The 12,867-nt window shown below is 55.1% G+C and overlaps 1 protein-coding gene across 1 annotated transcript; it reads left to right on the forward strand.

Moving 5' to 3' along the window:
* The first annotated feature begins 7,340 nt into the window (after nt 1-7,340).
* On the forward strand, nt 7,341-11,555 carry TP53I11 (tumor protein p53 inducible protein 11). The gene is made up of 6 exons (XM_059819820.1): nt 7,341-7,500; nt 7,987-8,045; nt 8,613-8,661; nt 9,106-9,202; nt 10,136-10,237; nt 11,422-11,555. Exons 1-6 carry the CDS (start codon nt 7,372-7,374, stop codon nt 11,553-11,555), a joined length of 570 nt encoding a protein of 189 aa, XP_059675803.1. The 5' UTR covers nt 7,341-7,371.
* The last annotated feature ends 1,312 nt before the right edge of the window (nt 11,556-12,867 follow it).

Genomic DNA, 12,867 nt, shown 5'->3' on the forward strand with positions numbered 1-12,867 from the left:
TGTGACGCGGAAAGAAGCCTTCCTGTGCTCCCTGCAAAAGGAAATTTAAAAGCTACACGCAATAAAATCCTTCAGCTGGGTCATACTTCCCAGGCGGTGCGGCTTGGCTGCCGATCACGGTGCTTCTTGGGGCAGGATGTTTTTATGGCCGCGGGGAGCTTGCGGGCAGGAGCCGCAGTGCCTGGGGCAGCGGGAGAGCCGGGGCTGCGGGAGAAGAGCCGTGTCGAGAGGGTGCAGGGGCTGAGCCTGCCGGGGGGATGCAGCCCTAAATCAGGCGGAGGGGAGCGTTCAGGATGCGCAGGAAAGGCTGAGCGGGCTTTGGATGTCCTTTTCTGCCTGCGGTGGTAACAGGGTGGTAACACAAACCAACCCTCGCCTTCCCGGTGGGTTGACCCCCGCTGAGCGGTGATGCCGGCCGCATCCGTTGGGTTCGTGGTTGGCGGAGCCACGTGAGGCACAGGGTGTCACCGCCTGGCGCGGGGTGGCTGCAGGGCCAGCTCTGCACCGCTCGCGAGGAGCAGTGGAGGGCGGCCGGCCGTGGCTGGCCACGGGGCACGTCTAACCCGCGGGGTGAGCTTTGGACGTGCCTGAGGCCACTCTTCGTGCGTCACGGGTGGCTTGGGTTTTGGGGTTTCCTCTGGCTTGTCTGTAGGAGATGATCTGGAGGCACCCGGTGAAGATGCCTCTTGGAGCCGGGGTTTTCCTTTGCGTTTTCATCGTGTGTAGGGACAGACCTACTGTTCAGGTTTGTAGGTTTTCCCTAGGGAGGTCACGGTGTCCCTGTGCCTGTTGGAGTTGCTTAAGGCAGCAACAGGGCTGTGGCAGAGCTGGGAATGAACCTCTGGCAAGAGATGTTTCCTGCTGGTGTTGCAAAGAGCCTTCTGCATGGAAAGGGCTGGTGTTTATGTGGGAAGAGGCTCCCATGCACCTGGCTTGTTACAGGTGAGAAATCTGAAGTATCCCTGTTGCTTAGGTGTACAGACTGTGCCAGACTGAGCGGGAGCAACAGCCACGTTATGCTGCTGTGGTGGCGGAGTGCTAATTGTTTTTACTGCCTGAGCATCAGGTTATTTTTGGTTTGATCAAGTTTCATTCCCTGCAGGTCTCTGAGGCTTCCCGACCTGCAGAAACTGCCTTGGGAGACTTTCCTCTTCTCTGGGGTGGAGAACTTACACCCCTCATCCAGGGCATGGGTGGCAGTATATTCCTCCCAGCAAAAAATGCAAATTATTCTGTGCAAAGCCATGTGCTGCAGCTGGCATGGAAGAAATCCACTGGGAGATGGGGATAGTGATGTGCTGCTGCAGCAGGCTGGTGTCCGACAAGTCCTCGTCACAGAATCGCAGAATCACTAAGGTGTCGTCTAGGTTTCCATCCTGGACAGAAATCTGGGCAGGGAGCTGGTTCAGTCGCTGTGGGTTTGGGATGTGCGGTTGCAGAAGTACAGCACGGAGGTAGCTGTGCCTTGATAGTTACATGGGACATGGGGCGTTCTGGCTCGGCATCTGCTCCACCGTGGCTTTCCTGGGGAAACTTGTATTAGGCTGTTTGGATAGGATCCAGAAAGATGCTTTGTGGCTCTCAGGTGTGTTGTTGGGTTAGATATGAGGGATTTGCCTCATCCCTTGGGATATCCTGAAGTGTCTGAGGTTGTTTACCAAGAGATTTTCTGCACGTAAAAGTGAGCAGACTGAGCGTTCATATGTGGGGGGGGGAAAGGAGTCTCAGATCCCACTCGATTAGGCAACAGCCTAATGTTTGCAAGAGCCAAGGAACTTAGTACGTCTGTGGATCCGGTCCTTCATCTCCTGGCGTTTCCAAAGTGGGGATATCATCTGTCCTGAAGGTGCAGGGCTGTAGTAAGGTGAGATTGTGAAATGCTGAGATGCTTTGTTAATGAGCCTTGTGGACAAGAAGAGGGAAGAGATGGCTGTCTGGTGGAAAATAATATGTGGAAAGTTATTTTTCCCTTTTTGGCTGGTCTTGCGCTTGTATGACTGCTCTGACCTGTGCATCCACTGCCTCTCTTCTTTGCCCTGCCCATGTGTTTGAGCCCAGACTTTCTTGCTGTCTCTGTAGCCGAGTAGGTATGGGGTCCAGAGCAGCTGCTATGGACCTGGCACTCCTCACCGGCAAAGAGACAGGACCACCAGAGCGTGGAGCAACAGCAGAAGAACTGGACAAACGCGTTACGGCTGCTGGGGCCTTGCAAGAGAAATGCTGCGGGCATCAGCGCGGCTGAGAGAGCAGAGTACAGCGCTGGAGAACTCCTGAGCCTTGCCAGGGTGCTCCCAGGGGAATTCCAATATTGTAAAGGGACCGTGCTGCTGCTTTATCCGTACCAGTGGTTCTCAACCTGTGGTCCATGAAAGATGCTTAGGCATGGCAAGTGCCCTGTTAGGCTGTTACAAAGGACATACATCCACTGCACTTAACTCTTGGGCATAACAAATCACAGCGGGCTCAAGATGTTGAGTTGTCTTGGGTGTATTGACTTGGGAAGATGTAAAACAGAGCAAGATAGCAAGAGTCCTCTCCCTGGCCTGAACACGATAGAGCTGAACAAACTTGCGGCCAGCTTAAATGTATAAACCTTTCACTCGTTATCCTGGCTTGACTCCGGTTCGTTTTCTCTTCCTCTGCCTGCAGACTGGAAGCACCCTCAAACCCTTGGAGCGAGAGGTACTGTAGTGCCACCTCTTTAATTCCACCAGCACTGTCGGGTAAAAGGCTGCACCGTGGATGGCAGTGCCACCAAACCAACATCCAGCTGAGCAGTAGGCAGCAGCCCTGTCCCCGGGGTCCCCTGGGGAGCCGCGTCCTCGCAGGCGGGCAGGACAGCACCCATCAGCCGCTCGGCAGCGGCTGGCCGAAGCTGTAGGCAGTCAACTTCAGGTGCCTGCGGGAACGGGGTCCGGCTTCCCTCTCGCAGCCCCGTGCACCTCCCTGGATGGGCGCGCAGCTCTGGCTGCTGCAGCATCGCCGCGTGTGCGGTGGAGTCTCCCCTCTCCCGCGCCGCAGAGCTCCTCTTCTCTCCAGACGCTGGCAGGGAAGCGCAGATGCTGGGGGAAGAGCTGCGGAGGTGGGGAGAGATTGAGCTATCATTAGCGTGGCACCGGTGAGGTTGCTTTGCACCATGGAGCGGTAGCTATCAAAATTGAGTGCAGTATGCTGAACAGCTGAGCAAGGGAACAGATCCTGAAAGGAGCCTGCGAAGAAAACAGGATTTTGGAGGAAAAAAAACCCAACCTCTTTCAACTGCAGATAGGCACTGCCCATCACTGAGGGCTGTGGCGGGGAGTAGGAATTGCCTGTTCATGGTGATTGAGCTGCGGGATGCTCAGAAAACGGATTAAGGAGAAAAGAATCGCGGGAGAAGGAGGGGGTGGAGGTTCCCCTTGGAAAACGCACGGGCTAATAGAAAACATCCTCTAAATTGTCAGGGTGTCAGGATACAATAATGTAAGTACAACGTTTTCAAACCCTCGGCATCTTCTATCTGAATGTCACTGAATTAGCGCTAATGCATTCGTTAGCTCATTATTTATAAATATTCAGTATTGGTTAGACTGGCTCTTTCTCTGGAAGATGGGGTAATGAGATGTGGGACTGGCCATGCTGTAGCTGTGCTTAGTGTGGTGGGAGCATGGTTTTATGTACCAGAATGGCCTTCGGTGATTGTTTTATTGGCACTTGTATCTAGTCTATGTTGTCCCGGCTCTTGGCCCGTGGTTTACCACAAATTAGTGGAAATTCTTAATGGGAGAGCTGTGCTGCTGCTGTGGATAAATTCCCACCAGCTCCTGCCCTGAAAGCAACTGGCGAGAGAACTGATGAAGGCAAATGTTGATCTTTTGGCCTGTGGTCAGAGTTGCAAAACTGCCTCTGTAATCAGAGAGTCGTTCGATGCTGTCTTCATCGGGGGGTCGTGGAGTCTCCCCTTCAGCCCCCGCCACCGTCCTTTGCTTCTTGCCCTGAGAGATATTTTCTAGATCTGAAGATGTCTTCTTGACCCCCCGTCCCCTTTTTTCCTCTCTTCTTCTTTTTTCTCTCTCTTTCTCTTCTTCTTTTTTCTCTCTCTTTCTCTTCTTCTTTTTTCTCTCTCTTTCTCTTCTTCTTTTTTCTCTCTCTTTCTCTTCTTCTTTTTTCTCTCTCTTTCTCTTCTTCTTTTTTCTCTCTCTTTCTCTTCTTCTTTTTTCTCTCTCTTTCTCCTTTTCTCTCTCTCTCTTTCTCTTCTTCTTTTTTTTCTCTCTCTCTCTTTCTCTTCTTCTTTTTTTTCTCTCTCTCTCTCTCTTTCTCTTCTTTTTTTTTTCTCTCTCTCTCTCTCTTTCTCTTCTTCTTTTTTTTCTCTCTCTCTCTCTTTCTCTTCTTCTTTTTTTTTTCTCTCTCTCTCTCTTTCTCTTCTTCTTTTTTTTTTTTCTCTCTCTCTCTCTTTATTTCTTGTTTGTTTTTGTTCTTTTCCTGTCCCACCTTCCCTTCCCCTGCCCTTTCTGACCATGAGGACAGAGCAGGAGGTGTGGGCAGCAGGCTTTCCCTAACAAGTAACTGAGAGGGATCCAGAGGTGCGGGCTGGTGTGGCCGGCACACTCAGCACCCCAGGTCCTATCAAGACCAGCAAACCTCGGCTCTCTCATCCCTGGGGAGGGCTTTGGTGACCCGGGGCCGGTGGGACGCTGCTGCTCAGACTCTCTGCCAGACTCTTCCCTCAGCTAGCAAGTCTTCATGGAAAGACTTCGCTTTGCTCCCCGCCGAAGCGTGCAGGCGAGGGAGACGGGCTGAATAGATACCCAGCGCCTTTACAGGGCTGTGCGGGCCCTCCCGACAGCGTGGCGTACCTGGGGCACCGTCCGCCAGCCCTTTGCTCGGGGCCATCCTCCCTGTGTGTGTCCCAGGAGCTGCGTTGGGGCCAGGTGAGGGACGTGGGGTGGCCTCAGGGTGGTCCTGAGGCTCAGCGCAAGAGAGGAGCATTTGGTGGAGGGGTGTTGCTTCAGGGCTGGGCTGGATAGCGTCGATCAGAGAATGCCGGGCTAGAAATGCCACAGCAACAGGTCTCCTCTGGCTTCAGCGGCAGTGCAGCTCTGGTAGGAGAGCGCTCAGCATCCAACCTTGTGAGTCCGAGTCCACCAGGAGCGGGAAGGACTGCAGAAACTGTAGTAAAAGAAAGAATTAAAGAGGTCAAGCTTTTCTTCTTGATACATCACTTGGGCTTTGGGGTGGATTTTGTGTGCAGATTATCTAGATTTGTGTGCATACAAGTTATTTGGGTCAGCAAACTCCAGACAAGGTAAATCTTCCAAACTTTTCTACTGGCAGCTACCTTCTGAGCTTCTTGCCTTGTGCTCGAGCGTAGGCATGAGTATACAGCTTCCACCTTCCTCCTGAGCGGTTGTTTTCCATTGTCCCGCTTCTGAAATGTTTCTGGCTGCTGCATCTGGCTCCGTGCTGCCTTTCCAGGAACCCGGGCTTAGTTATTCAGTGGAATAAGAGCAAAAAACCGCAACCAAACAAAACCCCCTGCAATCCAAGAGAAGCACCTGCAAAGCCCTGAGTAGCTGGACTGGCTCGCTGAAAAGCATTTTGCCTGGGGTCTGCTGAAAGTGTCTTTTTAAACCTTTGATCCCGGGATTCAGTCTTTGCACTGTCCCAGCGAGACCCATTAGCTTTGCATTACGGAAAGAGTTACGTTGGGCGCTCACGGACATGACTGTCCGCTCTTGTCCGGACAACCACGGGGAAGGGTTTTCCTGCGAGAGGGAAATCCCTCGCAAGGCAGCGGGATGACACTTTGCATGCACGATGCCAGAATAACCAGCACCTTGTTTCATTACTCCCCGAAGACTCGTGAACTCTTTAGACACAAACATAAATTCTCTCCTCTTGGGACAGCCCTGGGAAGGCTCAGCTGGGGCATGGGACTGCCGGAGCTTTGAGCCCTGCACTTGCCTGGGCTGGATTAGCTGTGCCTGGGGGGCTTTGTCTGTGGGTCTCTGGGAGGGTGAAGTGGCAGACGGGAAAATGTGTTTGTGTTCAGCTGGGCCAAGATGAAAATGGAGGCAAATGGGAAGAAAAGACTCTCTGAACTGAGGGTTTCCAAGGTTTTATGATTGCAGGATGGTAATAGAGTGATTTCATGGGACTCTTGACACCTCTACCTTTATACCACCATGCCAAGGTGAAAGTTATCTCTTCCACCGTAGCTCCCCACTACAAGGAGGACATTGAGGTGCTGGAGTGTGTCCAGAGAAGGGCGACGGAGCTGGTGAGGGGTCTGGAACACAAGTCTGATGAGGAGCGGCTGAGGGAGCTGGGGTTGTTCTGTCTGGAGAAGAGGAGGCTGAGGGGAGACCTCATCGCTCTCTACAACTACCTGAAAGGGGGTTGTAGAGAGGTGGGTGTTGGTCTCTTCTCCCAAGTGAAAAGTGATAGGACAAGAGGAAGTGGCCTCAAGTTGTGCCAGGGGAGGTTTAGAGTGGATATTAGGAAAAAGTTCTTCACTGAAAGGGTTGTCAGACACTGGAAGAGGCTGCCCAGGGAGGTGGTGGAGTCACCATCCCTGGAGGGGTTCAAGGAACATGTGGACGTGGCATTGCAGGACATGGTTTAATGGGCATGGTGGGGTTGGGTTGGTGGTTGGACTTGATGATCTTACAGGTCTTTTCCAACCATAGTGATTCTGTGATTCTGTCAGTTATCTTTGTCTTGTTCTTATCCCGGATAGTATTTGTAGTTTCTGCTTGCTGTCATCTTCTGTATCCCAGAAAGCAATTTATCCTCAAGGAAAGCGTTGCCTCTGGCTTCTTGTTTTGGGGCTGGTGTGCTCAGGTACAACATGGGGGCTGCAGCGTCTCGGGGGACACTCAAATAAATACCTGACACTTGTGCGGTATTAGGCCTGAAATGGCAGCTGAAGGGTGTGATGTATGGCATGGAGAGAGACAAAAGGCAAAGCATCACTTAATGACTTTACCTCTTTGCTGTTTCCCAGAGAATTAGTGTTGGGCATTGCCTTAAGCTGGGATAGGCCAGACTACAGTTTGCAGATCAAAAGCATTTATAGCTAAATACCCACACGAAAGCCACACTGCTCTGATTTTTCCTTTCCCTCTTGGCAGATCCCAGTGACGGTGGGATCACCCTGAGATGAGCCGCCCGTAGCCGGGGCCGGCCCTGCTGCCAGGGCTCCCTGCCCCGGGGACGATGAGGAGCCATCTGCCAGCCTAACAGGAAGATTTTTGTGGTGGCGGTTGGTTGTTGTTTTTCTTTTTTTCCCCCAAACCTTGCGAAATTTCATGTGACGGCGGAGCCGCTTCCCGCGCCCCTCCGCCTTGCGCCGCCTCGCAGCCGCGGGCTCGGTGCTGGAGGGCCACCACCATGGCAGCGAAGCAGCCCCCGCCGCTGATGAAGAAGCACAGCCAGACCGACCTGGTGAGCAGGCTGAAGACGCGCAAGATCCTGGGGGTCGGCGGGGAGGACGACGACGGCGAGGTCCATCGCTCGAAGGTGAGGGGCAGGGGAGAGGGAAGCCTGCCTGCAGTAATGATAGAAAAGAGACCCTCTGCCTGGGCAAACTGAGGTGGTGTGGGGTTTTTTTCCAGCGTCTAACTCCTACAGCCTCTTTGGCAAAAACAGGGCTCCCAGCTCTGTGGGGCTCCTGTAAAGCGAGGGGTGAAGGCTGTGATGGCATGAGCGATGCTGCTGTTGAGCAGTGATGGGCCACGCAGCCTTCTGGGGGCAGAGGAGCTGCCCGAAAGGGCTTAGATTGGATATTAGGAAAAAGTTCTTCACTGAAAGGGTTGTCAGACACTGGAAGAGGCTGCCCAGGGAGGTGGTGGAGTCACCATCCCTGGAGGGGTTCAAGGAATGTGTGGACGTGGCACTGCAGGACATGGTTTAATGGGCATGGTGGGGTTGGGTTGGTGGTTGGACTTGATGATCTTACAGGTCTTTTCCAACCTTAGTGATTCTGTGATTTTATGTGGATTTCAGATTAGCCAAGTGCTGGGAAATGAAATCAAGTTTGCTGTCCGGGAACCACTGGGGCTCAGGTAAGGTATTGGGCCACCTCGGAGCTGGGTCACCTGAGGGCCCTTGGCCACAGCGTCCCTGATAGCTCTGGCCGCTGACACCAGCTCTGCTGCTGCACCAGCATCGCTGCTGCCTGCAGGGGCTTCTTGGGGGCCCCACGACCAGACCAGCTCTGTTTTCTTCCCCCATAAATCAGCCTGAGGCCCTCAAGCTCTTGTCCCATGGCAGGTCCTGGGAACCACAGGGGCTGGAGGAGCTCCTGGTCTCATGTATGACAGGGTGGTGCATCCTCTGGGGACCCCCCCAGCTCTGTGCTGTCCTCTTGGCAGGGTCACTTCCCTCCTCTGCTTGGGTGAGGGGAATTTCGGCTCTGTCCCGCCAGCGAGGCCCGTCTGCATGCTGAGGCTGGAGGTAGTGGGGCATGCGGAGCCGAGTCCTCCCGCGGGAGGCTTGTGGCTGCCTCGGTTGTGCAAGGAGGGAGGATGAAGGCTGATGACGGAGCAGGCAGCCAGCAATGCTTTGGAAAGTGTGAGCGATGGGATCGCCCCTGTGCTCACGCCGCGTCCTCTGTCTTCCCTCCCACGCAGGGTCTGGCAGCTGGTTTCCGCCGTCATGTTTTCCGGGGTCGCCATCATGGTAAGTGGGGGACGTGGTCCTGGGCACTGCCAGCTCCCGGCTGCCGAAGGGGTGCCCCAGCGCGGCTCCTCGGCCCCCGGCATTTATCCCCCTCCTCTGCCTCCAGCAGCTGCCGCCGCTTTCTCTTGGGAGGCCTTTGCCCTCACCGTGTCTCGGTAATGGGCTTTGCTAGCAGTGTTCTTGGCGGTTTGCGCCCATCACCGGAGTCTGTTTGCATTAGCAGGGTCATAAACCACACACGGCACGGCAGCCCTGGCCCTAGAAACCGGCTGTGAAGCCAGTAGCTGACATGCTGATATTTCTTGTGCCTCCTTAATTTCCAATTTCCTGGCCAGCAGCTCTGATCCCATAAAGGCTTGATGTCAGAGCGCTGCTGCCTGAGAGCTCACGTTTTGGTGGCCCTGGCCGGTGCAGGCTGCTGAGCCTCTCCCTTGCCTCTGCCAGGCCCTTGCTTTCCCTGACCAGCTCTACGACGCCGTCTTCGACGAGGAATCGGCGAGCAGCAAGGCTGCCGTCCGGCTCTACGGAGGAGCCCTCCTCAGTGAGTGCCGTGCCGCTGTACCCGGGGCATGCTGCTGCCCCGTAGAGTAAGGGGACGAGACGCCCAAATGGCAGGAGGGGGTCAAAGTCTGTGCCCAGCAGGACAACCGCAGCCAGAGAGCAGAAGAATCTGCTCTCAGCAAAGAAATGGTTTGTTTAGGGGTATTTTCAGACGCTCAGCTACTGCTGCTTTTTCCTAGAGGGGCTCGGGCTTGCTGCAGGCAGGGTAAGAAGGGCTGTGCAGACTCCAAATCGTGGGGGGAGTACCCCCCGTGCCCCAGCGAAGGGGGATTGCAGGTGGGCTGGAAGACGGGGTGCTGGGCTGCAGCTGGGGCCAGACCCTCGTGGGAGTGGGAGGAGAGACGGGGCAGGCGACGGCATCCCGGGGGGGGTCCCACGCGAGGGGCGCAGGAGGTGGGTGGCAAAGGCCGAGAAGGTGAGGGGAGCCTAGAGAAACAGTCTGGAGAAGAAAACGAGTGGCAGAATTAAATGCACGGGGTTTGCGTAGCTCTGCACCCCGCGCTGCGGCCGCTGGTGCTCCCAGGCTGCAGGGACTGCACCTTCTGGGTGCCCAGCTAGGTTCTTCTTTGGGGCTGGCACGCTGCGGAGGGTGCTGCCCAGCACCAAAGGGCAGGCAGGTGGCTTGCAAGGCATGGGGTTTTTTTGGGGAGGGGGCTGCCGGGGCTGAGGGCAGGCGGTTGGGTGGGATGCTCTGCCCAAGGCGGGCTGGCGGCCGGCTCCTTCCCGCAGCCTGCAGCAGCACCTCCCGGGGATGGCTGCAAATGCAGCGGCCGGGGAGAACGCAGCTTCTCTTCGAAGCGCTTCCCTCCAGCCTTCCCGTGGGAGACCAAAAGGGTTCTTGTGGGAGCGGGTGGGTGGGCTGCCCCATCCCGGTGATCCCCCCGGGCAGCTGTGCTCTGCTTTCCCTCGGCAGGTATCTCGCTCATCATGTGGAACGCTCTCTACACGGCCGAAAAAGTCGTCATCCGCTGGACCTTGCTGACGGAGGCTTGCTACTTCGCCGTGCAGTTCCTGGGTGAGTAGCTGCAGCCACCCAGGAGGGCGCGAAGGGTGGGGGTACACGCTGCGCCCCCCCCACCCAAGGTGAGGAGGGAGAAGCGGAGGCGGTGGGCAGGAGAACCGGCGTGAGCGGTGGGACCGCATGCAAAATCAGAGCCGTGCCTTTGGGTCTGATGGAGTAAACTCCAGGATGAGGGCATTGTGGGGTGAGGCCCTGGGAGTCATAGGGGACTCAGCTGGTGGGGAGACCCTGTCTCTGCCACCCGGCTGGCACAGCCACAGGGGCACCCAACCCCCAGCTGTCCCCGTGCTGCGTCTGGTTTCTGCTGGAGATGGCTCCTTTGCTCTGCAGGACTGGCAAAGATAACCTGGCCCTGGGAGCATCCTCCCTGCCGGCTCCTCTCCCTTATCCTTCCCCATGGACCAGCCTCTGCCTTGGGCTGCTCGCCGAAGGGCACCCAGGTGCAGGGGAAACATCTTCCTCCGAGTCATTTATTTTTCCTCCCTAAAAACATCCTGGCCTTCTATAGCCAGCACAGGTCCTCTCCTGGAGTGGGCTGCCTAGATGCTGGGGCTAGCAAGAAAAGACTCTAGCAACCTACACTAAAAAGGGGGGGGTGTTCAGTCTTACCAAAACAGAGAATAACAGTTCAGCTTGTTTCTAGGGAGCTTGTCTATATTTAACAGCGAAGGGGGTTCTTGTATGTGTGTATCGGTAGCTCACTGTGTTATAAGGTAGCTGGTTTAGATACGGGCTATGTGTTGGTAGCCAAAAAAAGAGAGGTGCTCAGAAAAGAGGTAGCGTGTGTGGGCTATGCGTATTTTGCAGCTGCTTCTACAGCTGAAAAATGTTTATCAGCACTGAAGTGGTCAAGCCAGAAAGCAAACTCGGGAACATGCAGCTCCCACAATTAACACCTGAGCAGGAGGGAAACTCGCATCTACTCGAGTGACCGTTTCGGGCTGGGGCTGCCTTTAAAGCAGGGTTTCTGTAAGTGAGAGCTCTGGGGACCGTGGGTCTGTGGCTAACATCAAGGCTGTGAAATCAAGCTAGCGAAGAGCCTCTGCCATGGGTTCACTGCGCGTGTGAGCCTGTGCTGAAAGCTTCTGCGTTAGAGGGCAGCAGAAAACAGCTTTGTGCTACTCGTCGCTGTTTTTTTGATCACCAACCTCTGCCTTGTCTCCCTCCTTCTCCTCCAGTTACCACCGTCTCCCTGGTTGAGAGTAGCCGGATAGCCACAGGTGCCGTGCTCCTCCTGGTCAGCCGAGCCCTCTTCGTCCTCATCAGCATTTATTACTATTATCAAGTTGGACGCCGTCCCAAGAAAGTCTAATTCCTGGGCTTTTTGTTATGGGAAGGGTGGGAGGGGGGGTTGTGTCGGTAATTTTGCATTATAATTATAACTTCTTTTTTTTTTTTTTGTTAGACCCTTTTTGTTCTAAAGTGGTTTCCTTCTTGTCCACTTACCGGCATGAATCAGTGTGTAACCCGGTGCTGGTGGCATTGCCAGGTGAAATGGCGGGGGGGGGACACCAGCGTCAGGCATCCCCCTGCCCTCCCCAGGAGGAGGCGAGGAGCAGCGGGAGGAAGGCTCAGGGAGGTGTGGGGCTGGCAGGCTCAGGGAAAGGAGCCGGTTTCCCCGGGGGGAGCTGGCCGATGGGATCACAGGCTCTGAACCTGCTGGAACAAAGCACAAAAGACCAGCACATTGAAACCAAATCCCTGAGGAGACAGGGCGGTAAGGCACCCGCCGAAGGACTCGGCTACTCCCCTGGGTAAGTCTTGCAGTTGCCCGGTGGAGCGTGCCCTCGCGTGCAGCCCGTTCTCCTTTTAGCAAGCACTGATTGTCCGCGTAGCTGGGAGCTGGACGGGGCTACATCGAGTTCAGCGCTTTGCAAACAGCTCTTTCCTTGCTGCCGGGGATGCCACCCCCGTTGTAGTTTTGCACCGGGTGCTGTGCAAAGCTTGGCAGGAGCTAAGCAAAAGAAGAGGGAGCCCCCCCCCCTTGCTTGTTCCCTTTGCAAGGAACAGCACTGGGAACAGCGGCGCAGCTTGACCTACAATATTGGAGAAGTGACGGAAGCTCTTGCTAATAGCCCATTGAGCACAAAGACATCCCCTTGTTTGGGATGTTTTGTGAAGTTTCTGGGCTGGGGTCCTGTCCCCTTCACCCCAGAACACTTCCTACAGTTGCAGCTTTACCGATGGTGGTAGCAGTGGTGGGTGTGAGGTAGCATCTGATGCTTTAGTTCAGCACTCCAGCCCCTGCTTTTGTGGTTAGCACTAGTAAGAGCAGAGCGAGCATCAGTACAGCCGCTTGGGTCAGTGAGCAGCCTCTAGAGATGAGCCCCAGCTGTGGGAGATGGTGTTCAGCTCTGCTAATGTGCAAGCATCACACCTCTTCCGACTTTGAGAAGAGAGGACCAAAGTTTGTAGCGTTAATATACTTAACTGGGATGAAGAACAGCAAGGAGCGGGGTGTACGAAGGCATCATTGCCTTCTCTAGCTCAGTCAAGGACGGACTAAATGTGCTTTAGTACTCACTGGCCAGTTTCCCCAACACCTACTGGGCTTAACAGCATTGGCTGCCCTGCTTCCCAGCGCTTTCCTTGGGGATTATCCCTGTTCACAGCTGGAGGCGGCA

The sequence above is a fragment of the Gavia stellata genome, chromosome 7 (genome assembly GCF_030936135.1).
Source record: "Gavia stellata isolate bGavSte3 chromosome 7, bGavSte3.hap2, whole genome shotgun sequence".
Classification (NCBI taxonomy): domain Eukaryota; kingdom Metazoa; phylum Chordata; class Aves; order Gaviiformes; family Gaviidae; genus Gavia; species Gavia stellata.